General features: G+C 41.9%; 1 protein-coding gene across 4 annotated transcripts in view; it reads right to left on the minus strand.

Moving 5' to 3' along the window:
* LOC137542498 (parathyroid hormone/parathyroid hormone-related peptide receptor-like) overlaps nt 1-16,337 on the minus strand; it is a 193,489-nt gene that overhangs the window by 13,711 nt on the left and 163,441 nt on the right. For all 4 annotated transcript variants that reach the window (XM_068264461.1, XM_068264459.1, XM_068264463.1 and 1 more), the window contains 5 exons: nt 12,333-12,504; nt 8,063-8,216; nt 7,914-7,974; nt 5,935-6,001; nt 1,404-1,498 (listed from right to left, as the gene is read on the minus strand). In XM_068264461.1, the coding sequence (XP_068120562.1) occupies nt 1,404-1,498; nt 5,935-6,001; nt 7,914-7,974; nt 8,063-8,216; nt 12,333-12,504 (549 nt within the window). The remainder of the gene's footprint in view (nt 1-1,403; nt 1,499-5,934; nt 6,002-7,913; nt 7,975-8,062; nt 8,217-12,332; nt 12,505-16,337) is intronic.

A 16,337-nucleotide genomic window follows, 5' to 3' on the forward strand; every position in this document is an offset into this window, starting at 1 on the left:
ACAAGATATAGTTCATTTCATTGGGATAAGTAATAATAAAGTTATAGACGAATTAATGGAAGGAGCGCTGAAAGGTGAAAATTGCTCTGGTGCTCAGGGGGTAAAACCCCTCAGTGGTGAAGTGGTTAATATGTTTTGTACTTTACATACACATGTTTATCTCATCAGGTCACATGTCGCTTTGGGTACACTTTAATTTATTATCTAAGGAACATACTTCCTGTTATTTTAGGTATATGTTACCAAACTCTATGATATTTGAGGACATGCTGTCCAGTGCAGTCTGTGCAGATTTGGAATTCATGCTGTGTAACTGAAGCATTAAGGTTACCATACATGTTGGCTATTTATGTTATTTGGTGGACATGGGTACCTAATTGTGTTGTTTGGGGATATGGCTACTCAGCTATGCTCTTTGTAAATGGGACCTCACTTTGATGTTTTGATGTTTGCCCACAGCCCAATTTTATCCAAAACCAGGTTTGTATAACTGAACAAATACAATTTTGTAACATAACATTACACAATGGCTATCATTCATGAACAGGCTGTCGGTAAACAGAATCGGTGCGGGAAAACACCGCTGGCGGATTTTTAGACTTCTGGGTGGGCATTCATGAAGATGTATCCATGTGCGGAAGCAGTGCGGAGATTCCCCGAACTAGGCAGGCGGTAGGCTGGCGGTTGGCTTGCGGAGACACGGAAGCTGCTGAGTTGATACATTTCTCCGTGTTCCGCTCTGCTGCAGCTGCCTGGGAGGTCTGTGTGTCTCCATTCACTTACATTAGTATCGCCACATCAGAGGGAGCGGTACTTCCCGACCTCTTACCGCTTGCGGTGATCTTCATGAATGAACATTTTGCTACATTTGTTCCGATAATCACCGCACAAGGCGGTGATTTATCACTCTGCTCGGTAGTGTCATTTTTCCATCCGGAAAGAGCCTTTATGAATGCTGACTTTGCCGAGTGGTCGGTAAAGTCAGCTGTTTTAAGCATTTCCGCATGCGGAAATGCTTTATGAATGATAGCCAATGTATGGTTTTGCAGACCTGGGGAATGACGGTAAACCACAAGGTGTTCATAAGTTCAACCAGCATTTGTGCTGCTGTATCCAGAAGCCAAATGACCTATCCACAATCCAGAATCGCTACTACCAATGTGTGGGAAAAGATAGCTGGAGTGGGGAAATTCAGTTGAGCAGGTGGAGCTGGGTGAATGTTTCCATATACTGTACTATGCAAAACACAGCACAGTATACTGTATATTTAATACAGAAGTATGGGAATTAAATAATTTGCATTAGCAAAGCTATAACTGTACCCTGTACATTGGCTCTTACACTACATTCATGATCAGCATGGACCTCTGTTTTGGGATTATGAACAGGTGTCCTCTACTCACCCATATTGCTGTCGTGGGTCCAGCTTCCCTGTTTTGGTCTCCCACAGCTTTGATGCTAAAACTCTGACAATGTTGAGAAAAAGGAAAAAGTTGACCTGTAAAAAAGAGATATTCTTTATTTATGAATTTATTTATGAATTAACTTTCTAAAGTTGAAAGAGCATCCCTTACATGGCCACTGCCGCAGAACCTATAAAGAGAGCATTCCCTTAGCACCATTTAACCAGTAACCAGGGGGAAAAAATTGTTAAATGCAAATTTCATTTTGAATATAATGTAAGCTGATGACTGCTAAATGATTGGCAGTGCTTGGTGTTAAAAGCCTTGGTCTTAGGGCTAAAATTTGGACTCTAACTGGTGGGAAGTCCTTTTCCTCTGTTCTTTGATTTTGCATTGCCTTTATAAGCTGTATGGTAGTTAATCCCTCTCTGTCTGTATTCCATTTTGACCTGTGGACCAGTAACATAACCAGACAGGTATTAAACGTATTGGTCTTGCTTTTACAGCTGTTTAGCCGGATCCTTGTGTGTCAAACTCATCTCTTCCCTGGGTTTCAAATACCACCTTTATGCCTACAACACTCAGATTTACCTCCATACCTCTGATCTCTCCTCCACCTCCATGGACAAGGTCTCCTTATGCCTTTCAACTATTTCCTCCTGGATTACCCCATGCTGTTGCACCCCTCTCAGATTTCCACCTCACAATTGATAACATGGCCATTCTCTCTACCTCCCAGGAACGGTGGCTTGGCGTCACCCTGGGCTTTGCCCTTTCCTTCATCCCCCACCTCAAAAACATCACCAGAGGCTGAAATTTCCACCTCCGTAATATCTACAAGATCCGTCCTTTACTGATCCCGGACACTGCCAAAGCTGCCCATCCATGCCCTCATCATCTCCCAACTTGATTACTGCAACTCCCTTCTGTCTGGCCTCCCTTGAACCGCATTGCCTCCCCTACAATAAGTTATGAATGCAGCTGCCAGACATCCATTCTTCTCACCGTTCCGCATCCACATGCCCTATCTGTAAATTCCTGCACTGGCTCCCTATTCAATTTAGGATAAGTTTCAAGATTCTATGCCTTGCCTATAAGTCTGTGCACAAGACCTGCCCTACCTACATCTTAAAGCTTTTTCACAGGTATACACCAGGCCACCCCCTCCAGTCCTCCGATGACCTATGCCTAACTGACCCACGCATTTCCAGCAGTATACCTAAGAATAGTCATTACCCCCAATAGACCCCTCAATGTATTTTCATGCCCCATTAATACAACATGCAGGCAGCCTGTTTTGGACTTTTTGTTCTCATCAGTGCATGTTAGAGATTAATTTGGCTCTATGGGATAGGGCTTGGACCAGAAGAACAGAATACCCAAGCAGCTTGGTGTAACTCCAAACCACTAGGAAAGTATGGGGGACTAAATCAGACCGCAAAAAGTCCTCCTACTAAAAAGCAACCCTCAGTATAATTTGCCTTCTTAAAACAGAAGGTTTTGCGATAATTAAGCTTTAAGTGAGCAACTGTGCTTACCCACAATGCATCACTGTGCATCCTTTCTGAAAGGAATTAATTCCTGCCACACCCTGCACATCGATTAATAGAATCCAGCAGGGAACCTATTGAAAATCTATCAAATTGCAGCATTGCACTGTTCAAGTGCAACTCTATAGCTCGTCGATTTACTGCCACTCCTGCCCCGCCCCAATTGACTGACATTCTCTATCCTGTCCAGTCTATACTCAAGGGCGATTTTTAGTCAAAATAGATACATTTTTAAGACAAAATCAACCAAAAAGCCTTGCAAACTCTATTAAGCAAATTTCAAGAGTCTCCATCTTTCCTCTCAGAATGTGAGTAACAGCAAAATGAAATACGGACAGCTAGATGAAGGTGATAAATATTTGTTAATTACCCAATACAAATCCACTTTTTTTCTCTGTGAATTACATTTTCTGGTTAAAGGGGCACTATGGGGAAAAATGTTAAAATTTTAAATATGTGTAAACATAGACAAATAAGAAGTACGTTAAAATGAGCCATAAATTATTTTTCTACCATGTTGCTGTCACTTACAGTAGGTAGTAGAAATCTGACAGAAGTGAAAGGTTTTGGACTAGTCCATCTCTTCATAGGGGATTCTCAGAAAGGGTTTTATTCTTTATAAAGATATTCCCTAAAAAGGATTTAAACCGTGATTCTGGCCAGCCTCCCTGTTCACTACATAGTATTTTGGCAGTTAAATGGAGAAACTGCCATTCACTAAGTGCTTTTGAAAATAAATAAATCCCCGAGAATCCCCAAGAAGAGATGGACTAGTCCAAAACCTGTCGGTTCTGTCAGATTTCTACTACTACTGTAGTAAGTGACAGCAACATAGGAGAAAAGTAATTTATGGCTCATTGTACTCTGGAAAAAAATGTACTTCTTATTTGTTTATGTTTGCACATATTTTACATTTTAAAATTTTGGCCATAGAGCCCCTTTAAATACCGAATATATATTGTAAATTTACCAAAATAACTGAGGCTGTCTGTAATTTAGTTTGGTGTCTCAGTGAATTTCAAGTTATCATTTCCGCATTCTAAATATGACCAAACATTTAGTAAACCATTCCCTTTAGGGAGTCCCTCATATTACATAGAAGTGCTATGATTGTACTACCAAAACTCTATCATTAATAGGCACCTTTACACCCAATAAAGTAGCATTTTCAGATGGCATACAGCAGTGGGCAGGTTCCATATTTCTGTCATTACAGGTTCACTTTATCAATGTTTATATTTAGTCATTAGCAACATTTATTTCCACATGGAAACTTTGCTTGACCCTGGAAAGCAAATACATTAAACTTATCAAAGCCATTATTTAGATTATTTCCCCATTTAGCTGATGATTGTTAATTGATGGAGGCTTCCATACAGTAAATGTATTCCCCTCCCTGGATCAGTGGTGATTTACATGACAGAATGATTTTCTGGTCAACATCTATATTATAACGTGATAGATTTAGCCGCCTTGCATTGTTTGAAAACAACATTTTAGCTGGGACTGCTTGTTTATGTTAAATTGATTGCTATAAGACTTAAAGGAAACCAGAGACGTTATGAAAGAAAGATTTGATACTTACCCGGGTCTTCCTCCAGCCCCATAAGCACCGATGAGACCCTCACTGTCCTCCCTCATGCCTCTGTTCAGCCGTAATCAGCCCCGGTAACTGGCTAAGTTGCATCAGTCAGGGTCTTCTGGGCATGTGTGTGTGTCTGCGCATGCGCAGAAGACCCCGACTGATGCTACTTAGCCAGTTACCGGGGCTGATTGCGGCTGAACGGAGGCACGCGGGAGGACAGTGAGGGTCTCATCGGTGCTTATGGGGCCGGAGGAAACCCCAGGTAGGTATCAAATCTTTCCTTTTTAACGTCTCTGGTACACTTAAAATATTTGATTTGATCAAAACATCAGCCTTATTACCTTGGTTTGCTCACATTGGAGTGTGCACTAAACTGCGGTATGCAGAATAACTTGTGTAAATAAAGTTTTACGCACAATGAGTATAGCATGAATAGAGCATAATGCATTGCACGTAATGTATGGCATTCTTCTCTACTCATAGGGCTTGATTCTTTAAACCGTGATAACTCCAGTATCACACCTTATCCACGATATCACACCTTATCCACGATATCACACCTTATCGGAGTTAACACACCTTATCAGAGTAGCACAGCGAGCGCTACGAACTTACGCTTGCTAATCGGTAATGGCACTCGTCCTGCCATGAGCCCCTGCGGGTTCCTAGCGCTCGCTATGCTACTCTGATAAGGCGTGTTAACTTTGATAAGGTGTGATATCTTTGATAAGTTGTGATATATGAGTTATCACGGTTTAGTGAATCAAGTCCTGTATGGTAAGACTTTAAAGGGGCACTACGGCAAAAAATTGTAAAATTTAAAATATGTGCAAGCATAGACAAATAAAAAGTACATTTTTTCCAGAGTAAAATGAGCCATAAATTACTTTTCCCCATATGTTGCTGTCACTTACAGTAGGAAGTAGAAATCTGACAGAAGTGACAGGATTTGGACTAGTCCATCTCTTCATAGGGGATTCTCAGCAAGGCTTTTATTCTTTAGAAAGATATTCCCTAAAAAGGAATTCAACAATGATGCTGGCCAGCCTCCCTGCTCGCTACACAGTTTTGTGGCAATTGGACAGAGCAACTGCCATTCACTAAGTGCTTTTGAAAATAAATAAATTCCTGAGAATCCCCCCATGAAGAGATGGACTAGCACAAAACCTGTCACTTCTGTCACATTTCTACTACCTAGTGTAAGTGACAGCAACATAGGAGAAAAGTAATTTATGGCTCATTTTACTCTGGAAAACACGTACTTCTTATTTGTATAGGTTTGCACATATTTTAAATTTTAATTTTTCGCCATAGTGCCCCTTTAAGCACAGAATTTTGCTTACCGCAGTTTAGTGCACACACCCCATCATGCCTGATAACCCCGGTTTCTCCTCACCATAGTTGCAGCCAGAATTGGTGTCTGGTAGATCCACTTCATGTGTCCAGCGCTGAGATCCCAGCACCTGGTGGGAGAGTCAGATCACATGGTAACTAGCCCATACTTCATAGCACAGTGTTGTAATACAAGTGTGTAAGAAGAGGTGGAAGAAGCATGTCATCCATTGGGGTAGTGTGGCAGTTACTGCAGGCCTATAGGGCATGTGTGCTGCGTACGTTAAAAAGGGGCGCTGGGAAAAAAGGGCGCCGGGTTTTTAACGATAAGCATGGATAACGTTTAAAAATGTATTGTACTGTATTTCGTTTAAAATTAATGTTTTTTAAAGTTATAAATCATTAAATAATGTGCATTAAATCGGCAATTGTAAAAACGTTAATCTTTCGTTTAAATACTGAAACGTAGAATAACGTTAAAAAAAAAATTTACTAAGTAACCCTCCCTGTACCTACCCCTAACCCCTAGACCCCCCTGTTGATGCCTAAACCTAAGACCCCCCCTGTTGGTGCCTAAGTAACCCTCCCTGTACCTACCCCTAACCCCTAGACCCCCCTGTTAGTGCCTAAACCTAAGACCCCCCTGTTGGTGCCTAAACCTAAGACCCCCCTGTTCGTGCCTAAACCTAAGACCCCCCTGTTGGTGCCTAAACCTAAGACCCCCCTGTTGGTGCCTAAACCTAAGACCCCCCTGTTGGTGCCTAAACCTAAGACCCCCCTGTTGGTGCCTAAACCTAAGACCCCCCTGTTGGTGCCTAAACCTAAGACCCCCCCTGTTGGTGCCTAAACCTAAGACCCCCCTGTTGGTGCCTAAACCTAAGACCCCCCTGTTGGTTTTTTCGTTTAAAAATAATGTAAAAAAATGTACTGTTTTTCGTTTAAAAATAATGTTTGAAAAAATATATTGTAGTTTTTCGTTTAAAAATAATATTTAAAAATGTATAAATCATTAAATAATGTGTAATCATGAGAAGCAGTAATAAAACATTAAGTCTCCGGGCGCCGCTTTTAAAACGTTATTTTTCACCGGCGCCCTTTTTTCCTATCGGGCGCCCATTAAACGATATTTATTATAGGAGTGAATGGCGGCGCCCGATTTGTCCACTAGCCTCAGGCGCCCGAATTTACTGTTTCCATGTGTGCTACCCCTGAGTATTTTGCAGTTTAAAACTTCTGGGAGTATAATAGCATTTATGACAGTATGTGGGGTGTGTATGATTGACTGGGCTGTGTACGTTTAGTAAGGCAGTATTGTTAACCATTATGTTGCTTATTTTAAAGCAGGAGGATCAGCCATACTATGCCAGGGGAAAAACACATATATAAGTAGATAAATACTTGATCTACTTATATAACACATGTATTGTACTGTCCGCATTTTGATTTCAGTGAATGAAGAGTAAATGAAGAGAATTCTGTTCCTGGTGGGAACCATGTCTTTTGCCCACAGTTTGAGGCTAAATTCTGATGTCATTTCCGCCCTTTACTTTTTTTTTTTCCTTTTCTCCTCCAATCGCTGAGTCACCTCAGCCTTGCTTGTAAACACAAGTGAGCAGGGGATCGTGTTTCAGATAGGCAGCTAGGCAGGGAAATAAATGGAAGAGGAGGAATACATTATACATAAAAAGACCCCCCAGCATGCAACTGTTTGGCACTGACTATTAAAGGGCCAGTGCTCCTAAAGTATGTGATAACTCCAAATCATAACAGCAGAAAGTTTTGAAAGTTTTGAATGCAGGATTAGCATCTTTATCACTTAATACACTCAAACCAGTTGCTGTTGAAATTTGATTTTTTTATGGCGACAATCCCGCTTTAATGGGGGAATGGGATTTATTGTTTAAGCAATAAAAGTGATTACATGTTAAAGTAGACAAATGTGAATATTACTATTTTGGCTGCTCAAAATCAAAAGAAACTAGATTTCCACCTAAATTATTGTATAAAAAAAATAAAAATCCAAGGGTTGGGGTAAATACATACTGTGTATCTGCAAGAGACACTCGCACACTGGCCCAAACTGAGACAAACACTGCCGGGAGGCCTAAAGAAGAAGACACAACTGTGTATAAATAACAAAGCAATGAAAGACCATAAAACAGCAAATGCATATACAGTGTCAACAGCCTCACCCCAGCCAATGATGGTCAGAGCCCAGAAGTAGCTGCGGTCTGACAGGTATGCCATGAAGATGAGGCTGTGCAGGTATAGACCTTCCACCAGGATCCAGTAATGGTTAGTGGCCAGGAAGTAGAGGAAGAGAGTAACTGTCACCTTGCAGCCGGCCTGTAACAGAATATAGATAAATGATGTTGTAACGACTGGTGTCAGCAAGAACAGATTTTCTGATTATTGGTCATCTGCAGTATCACCAATAATACAGATGTTATACCTGATTATGTGGTGATCTGCAGAATCACCAAGAATGCAAGTATAGCAAGACACAGGACACCCAGGTGTAAGATAGTATTTGGTGCAACAGTAAATATAGATAGAGATACCCCCTATCCCAGAGGAGCTGGTAACGAGGGGTATCTCTACAGAACACTGGAATCAGTACTCCAGCAGGCTGGGGACACAGATGAGTAGCGATCGGTTCACCCGAGGAGCGGATGAGGCACAGTAAGACAAAGTACACTTATCACTCGTGGAGGGGGTGATTCAGACTGTACTGCAGCAGATGATCACCTGAGGGGCAGGAGATCAAGACTATACTGCAGCTTCTGATCACCTGAGGAGCAGGTGATGAGGACAGTAACGTAGTGACTAGTCACCTGAGGAGCAGGTGATTAAGACTGCACTGCAGCTATCAACCTGAGGAGCAGGTGATTACTAAACTGAGAATCCCTCACCAGAACTAAGCTCACTGGTGAGGGCAGAAGAGTCAGACAAGCAGGTTCGGCAACACACGGACAGATACGGTACAAAGACAGAAGGCTGAATTAGCGTGAGGTATAAGCTGAGTCGGCAACTAGATCAGATAGGCATAGGCACAGAATCAGAAGACAGGAGAGTAGTCAAGGCTAGCAGAGGGTCATAACAAAAAATACAATTCAATTAGTACTTTAAGCTATCAACAGAATCTGGCTAAGTGTGGATCCCCAGCTCCTGCTGGTTCTAGCACACTTTCGGATCTGACTAAGGGTCTGAGTGCTAACACGTAGCATATGCAACAGCAGACAAAGAGCAACTGACAGGCAGGTCCTATATATACTCAGAGCGCTCCACAGCGCCGCCCCAGTCACTCATCCAATCCGGAGCACCACTGGAGTCAGCTGACCGGCAGATCAGCTGACTCCCCTTCTACTTACATAAAGGTCCTGCCGCCATGCCGCTCACGGCCACGGCGGCCTCTCTGCAATCCATTACAGTACCCCCCCCCCCCCCTCAGGAGTGGACCCCGGACACTTCTTACACGGCTTTTCAGGGTGTAACTCATGAAACTCCCTCTTTAACTCCTCAGCATGCATGCGGCAATCCGGCACCCAAGTTGTCTCTTCCAGGCCATACCCCTTCCAATGGACCAGGTACTGTACAGAATTCTGCACCAACCGAGAATCTAAAATCTTCTCAATCTCATACTCGGAATCCACCTTCAGCAAAGTAACATGAAATGATCTCACACCTCTCATGCTAGCTGGGAGATCAATCACATATGTCACATCATTAATCTTTCTGGACACGGGATATGGGCCTACAAATCTGGGACCCAACTTGGGTGATGGTTGCTTTAGGGCCAGGTGCCGAGTAGACACCCACACCATGTCTCCTGGGGAATACTTCCACTCTACAGACCGCCTCTTATCTGCCTGTTTTTTCTGAGTCTGGAAGGCTTTCCCCAGATTCCTTTCAACCAGCACCCAAATCTCCTTCAATGCCCTTTGCCAATCCTCTAGGGCCGGAAAGAGAGAAGATGCCACTGGTATTGGAGAAAACTTGGGAGATCTCCCCGAAACCACCTGGAATGGAGAAAAACCTGAAGAGGAACTCTTTAGGTTATTATGTGCAAATTCTGCAAACGGCAGAAACTTTACCCAATCTGACTGTGCATCTGCCACATAACACCTAAGAAATTGCTCCAGGGACTGGTTAACTCTTTCGGTTCTGTATGTTCAAATTACTTCAAAAAACAATCCTTAAAGCAGATCCGAGATGAAAAACTAACTATAACAAGTAACTTGTCTATATATGTTATCTAAAGTTTAGATGGTACACAGCATATCTAGCTGCAAACAACTTTAATAGAAAATGATTATTTCTTCCTGTGATACAATGACAGCAGCCATGTTGTTTGTAAACATTACACAGAGGCAGGCTTATCTGTATCTTGATCACTAAGCCTGTGAAAAAAAACTAATCCCCCCTCCTCCTCTCTCCTCCCATCTGCCTCTGAAATCAATGGCTAGTAACACCTCCTCCTCCTCCTACCGCCCAGACTGAGCTCCCATGAGCCCTTGCTACTGCCAAGGCTCTCTGAAAACCTGTGGGCGTGGTTTATTTAGTTTATAGGGAATTAGAGTATTAAAACAAAAACAAAAAAAGTATTTGGCTTGAGGAATGCCCTATAAACAATAGGAAAGGAACACAATTATGCAATGAGTAAAAGTTCATCTCGGATCCACTTTAACTGTGGGCGCATGGGTAGACTTACAATAGAGAGGTATTATTCTTTTGGCCACATTCAACATATGGGGAAACTACAGTTTTTCTGTATCTTTTCAATTTTGTGAGGTGCAGCAGCAAGCACCAGGGGTTATCCTCTAGCTTCTCACAGGATACTTTGCAGGAAATTTGCAGAACCTCGGGTTCAGAAGCCACATGATTTCTCCATGCCTGGCAGCGGGTGTCAACAGCATTGGGTTGGGGTTCATGTGCCACCTACCTTCTTACCATGAGGATCAAGTCATTTTAATATCTGTACACAGTGGTGGAAAGTGGTAGAATTTTTATCTTTCTGAAGGTGTTCCTCAGATTTTGATAAATACTGTATTTTTTGGACTATAAAACTCACTTTTTCTCCCCCAAAAGTGGGGAGAAAAAGTCACTGCGTCTTATAGTTCAAATGCAGGGAGTTCCTCGCAATGGTAACAGCGCCCCCCTGTGATGACTCCTCCCAGTGCCCCCTCCTGCCACTCAATAGATCTGAGGCACCACGGCAACAGGTTCCAAGCCGGTGCCCCAGATCAAAGGCCTTAGCGACGCCCCTGGGCCACATAGATGATGCAATGTCCTGATGATTGTGTACTATCCAGTTATCTGGAATTTGCGTAATTCAGGTTGTGGGCAGCTGGAAGGCACAGATAGTTGGCTGTCAGGAAATCTGTTGTTTAAAGGGGTACTCCAGCCGAAACAAACATACTGTCATTAAGTTACATTAGTTATGTTAATTAAAATAGATTGGTAATATAATCTCGTACCCACCCTGTTTTAAAAGAACAGGCAAATGTTTGTGATTTCATAAGGGCAGCCAACTTTTTGGTTGAAAGGAGGCAACAGGAAGCATGAGACACAGTTCCAACTGTCCTGTGTCCTGATCACCCCTCCCAGCTGCATGTGCTAGGCTTCAAATCTCAATTTCAAAATGTAAAAAAAAAAAAAAATGAACCAAAACAGCATAATGAGAACAACAACATCAGAAATCCCATCATGCTTTGCACAGCATCAGGGGAAAAATGCCCGGGCAATTTTCTTCTGTGCAGCTAAAAATGAGGCTTGGGTAAGAAAAACAAAGTTCTGATGCTGTGAAACTGTTAAAGAAACACCAAGCCTTCAGTGCTGCTGAGTAGATTTTTAGTCTGGAGGTTCACTTTAAGAAGCGATACATGTGGAAATGATGAGTTTCTCTACCATACCGTATAAACCAGCAAACAGTAGAGTTATATGATCACATCATTTTAAAGCGGATCCGAGATGAAAAACTAACTATAAGTAACTTGTCTATATATCTTATCGAAAGTTTAGATACTTTACACAGCAAATCTAGCTGCAAACAGATTCAATAGAATATGATTATTTCTTCCTGTGATACAATGACAGCAGCCATGTTGTTTGCAAACATTACACACAGGCAAGCTTATCTGCATCTTCTGTGAAAAAAAACCCAATCCTCCCTCCTCCCCTCTGCCTCTGAAATCTCTGGCTAGTAATACCTCCCCCTCCTCCTGCCCAGACTGAGCTCCCATGAGCCCTTGCTACTGCCAAAGGTTCTCTGAAAAACTGTGGGCGAGACTTGTTTAGTTTATAGGGAATTAGAGTATTAAAACAAAAACAAAAAAGTATTTGGCTTGAGGAATGCCCTAGAAGCAATAGGAAAGGAACACAATTATGCAATGAGTAAAATTTAATCTCAGATCCACTTTAACCTGTCTGTTATTGACCTTCTACTCAGCCACTCTGACTCACCCACTGTAGCTCCGTTGCTTTAGGCAAGGCAATCTCTCCCAAGTCACCTTGCATGACCCCATCTTCCTCACTGGAATACAGTACGGCGTCTTTCAGGAATATGCTCCCTGCCCGGCAGATGAAAGAGGTAAAGAGGTGGATGTGGATGTAATTCCGTGTACAGTGTAGGCGCCTACAAAGATGGTGAAAAGAGACAAACAGGTGACCAAGGATCACTTTTTTGCAGTGAAAATCTTAGATGATCTGGAATACCAAAAAGTGAAATCAATCATAAACAGTGTACAGTTACCATTGCATATGCTTTCTCTAACAAGCCATAGAAACATACAGAATGCAGCAAATGGGTGGTAATAGAGGAACGCCGAAACTGGTCAGGAATTGGAGACTGGGCACTAGTTTATGCAATCAGATGTGATTTGAGTGTGTATTTTGTGTAAACGTTACGCTTGCTACTTTGAAAGGGCCCTTGTTATAAAGAGGAACTGTCACGAAAATCTTAACATTTAAAACACATACAAATAAGAAGTATGTTTCTTCCAGAGTAAAAGGAGCCATAAATGACTTTTCTCCTATGTTGCTGTCACTTACAGTAGGTAGTAGAAATCTGACATTACCGACAGATTTTGGACTAGCCCATTTTCTCATAGGGGGGTTCTCAGGGTTTTACTTTATGTTTAAAAGCACTTAGTGAATGGCAGTTGCTCCATCCAACTGCCAAAATAATGTGCAGCGAGCAGGGAGACTGCCCTGCATCTTTGTATTAATCATTTTCAGGGAATGTCTTTATAAAGAATAAAGACTATGCTGAGAATCCCCCATGAAGAGATGGACTAGCCCAAAACCTGTCGGTAATGTCAGATTTCTACTACCTACTGTAAGTGACAACAACATAGGAGAAAAGTAATTTATGGCTAATTTTACTCTGGAGAAATGTACTTTTTTTTGTATGTGTTTTAAATTTTAAGATTTTTGCGACAGTTCCTCTTAAAGAGACTCTGTAACAAAATTTTGAGCCTTGTTTATTCTATCCTATACGTTCCTATGCCTGTTCTAATGTGGTCTGTCTTACTGCAGCCTTTTCTAGTTGCACTGTCTCTGTAATAAATCTTATCTTCTTTCCTCTGTCGGCTCTGTCGGGCTCAGGCTGGAATGTATGGAATGTGCAGCACTGTTTGTCATTGGCAGAAGGTTTACACACCCTCTCCAAGCTCTGTATGAGTCACACAGTAAGCTAGTTCTCAGCCTATGATACTCTGTTTAGAAGCCATGACTTGTTTGTAAACACTGCCTAAAACCGTTAATTACAAACCAGGATTGCAGCAGGGAGTGGCAGAAACAGCACAGAGGGGCCCAGGAGAACATAATGAAGAGTATGGTATGCTTTTTATTGTAAGAATTTTAGAGTACAGATTCTCTTTAAGGGCCCACAATATGGAGTATTGGACTCAAGTTTTTACTGCTTTTAGGAAATAAATGTTATTGGTTTTAAAGACAAACTGAAAATTGGTTTACTTCTTTCTGGTGGTGGTCACCTTGTCTCTTATGCCTGATGTTGTCTGAGCACTGGGTGGCGACAAATATGACCACTTGGAAAACATTTGCCTGAACCTAGCGCTGAGGATTTTGTGACATTGGTATTAGCAATAGCAGCCACAATCACCTTTCCACAAGATTACTGCACTGCCAAGTGGAGGGAGTGGCTCTTTCACAGGAACGTATGAAGGGATGTGTCAGTGATGGGATCGTTATGGGGAGGGGAGTATTGCCGTTAGTGACAATCATAATCCGCTAATTACGATTATGCAAAATTTCACATACATTTTCGCAATTACGCCTACACGTAATTACAGTTTGTAAATGCAAGTGATTTCATATACACATTTGTAATTTCACGTACATTTTTGCGGTGTTCACATAATTTTGTGCCAACTTTAGCAGTTAATAGCAAAACCTCCATACATGCTATTGACACCAACATTGCTACATAAATTAAAGTGTAACGGTCGGGCATAAAATCAAAAATCAATTATTTATTTTTATCTGGTAAACAAGTAATGAGGATGCTAATCAGGCAACCCAAAAGTTAACAATCACTATTACATTTCTTGTTGATAAATTATCATTCCCCAGTTTACATGACTCTTATTTGGTACACAGAAAATTAGGTACACAAAAGAGAAGTTGCAGGGCATGCTGGGTTGTTTTTTTTTTTTTTTTTTGCTTCTCTCCTTCCCCTCAGACTTAACTGATGCAGCCTGATTGGCTGAAGCCTCTTTCCCTCCTGTTTTCCCCTCCCACTCCTCTGTTCCTCTCTGATTGGCCAAAATTTCTCAGGCTGAGACAATGCACTTTCTATAGTGAAAGGCCGGCAAATCAGGCAGAGGAGACTAAGGGCGGATGTTACATCAGGATCGGCTTCAAAATAGCCACAGTAAATATGGAAACTGTCTAGAGTAGGATTCTCTACTTTTCCTTTATAAAATTCACAGGAATCATAACCTGGACAGTACAATACATGTGTTATGTAAGTAGAGCAAGTATTTATCTACTTATATATTTTTGTTTCCTGAGATAGTATGGCTGACAGCTGCTCTTTAACCACTTGACGACCGCGCACTCATAACGCGCGTCGGCAAAGTGGCAGTTCTGCGTCGCCGGCTGCAGGCTAATTAATCAGGAAGCAGCTGCTCGTGCGAGCGGCTGCTTCCTGTCAATTCACGGCGGGGGGCTCCGTAAATAGCCTGCGGGGCGCCGATCGCGGCTCGCAGGCTAAATGTAAACACAAGCGGAAATAATCCGCTTTGTTTACATTTGTACAACGCTGCTAACAGTAGCAGCGTTGTACCAGATCAGCGATCCCCGGCCAATCAGCGGCCGGGGATCGCTGTCACATGACAGGCAGGAGCCTGTTAGAGGCTGCACAGGACAGATCCGTTCCTGTGCAGCCTCGGATCTCCGGGGAAGGGAGGGAGGAGAGGGAGGGGGGGGAATTTCGCCGTGGAGGGGGGCTTTGAGGTGCCCCCCCCCCCCACAACACCCAGGCAGGCAGGAGCGATCAGACCCCCCCAGCACATCATCCCCCTAGTGGGGAAAAAAGGGGGAGATCTGGTCGCTCTGCCTGGTGTTTGATCTGTGCTGGGGGCTGCACAGCCCACCCAGCACAGATCAGCTAAAACAGCGCTGGTCCTTAAGGGGGGGTAAAGGGTGGGTCCTCAAGTGGTTAAGGACAACACTGGGAACAAGTCAAAAAAAAATTCAAATAGCCCTTATAGTTTTTGGGAAAATGTATTTTAAAAATGCAAAGAAAAAATATTTTTTACACTGAGGAAAACCATGATTCCTGTGCTTTTTTAAATCGATTTTCTCAAAAACTACAAGGTCTTTTTGTAAAATTATGTTTTTGACTTGTTCCCAGTATTCCCCTTAACATACATAGCAATGGTGATGATAACATGTATGGAGGCTTTGCTATTAACTGACAAAGTCGGAACAAAATTACACAAAATTTCTTGAAATTACGCAACATTTCTTGAAATTACGCAAATGTATGGATGCATTAATTTGCATGTGAAATGTATTATGATTTTTTTTCAGAAATTTTGCATTACGATGCGTAATTGTGAATTACGATGCATAATTACACACAGGTGTAGTTTCTGCTCATCCCTAAATGCCACGTCTCTCCATGGGTGAAAAGTATAACTTCTCATATGTATTGTTAACAGTATACTCTTTTTTTCATGCATTTTTTTGAATGTTCATTTTGTGATGACTCGTCCAGCCAGAAATGTTGGTAAATGTATTCTATTACTTAAAAAAACAAAAATTAAATTTAAAAAAAAATTTAAATTATAAACAATGTCATTTTTCTAAATGTGATAAGGCTTCCCTCACATAATATAAACTACAGGCCCACATCCAAATGTACCTTTCATAGCTTAGTAAATTTGTACCAAAAAGTTGCGTTTTTGTATAAAATAATGATTTTGCAAGCTAATATCCAGT

Source organism: Hyperolius riggenbachi, chromosome 12 (assembly GCF_040937935.1).
Source record: "Hyperolius riggenbachi isolate aHypRig1 chromosome 12, aHypRig1.pri, whole genome shotgun sequence".
Taxonomy (NCBI): domain Eukaryota; kingdom Metazoa; phylum Chordata; class Amphibia; order Anura; family Hyperoliidae; genus Hyperolius; species Hyperolius riggenbachi.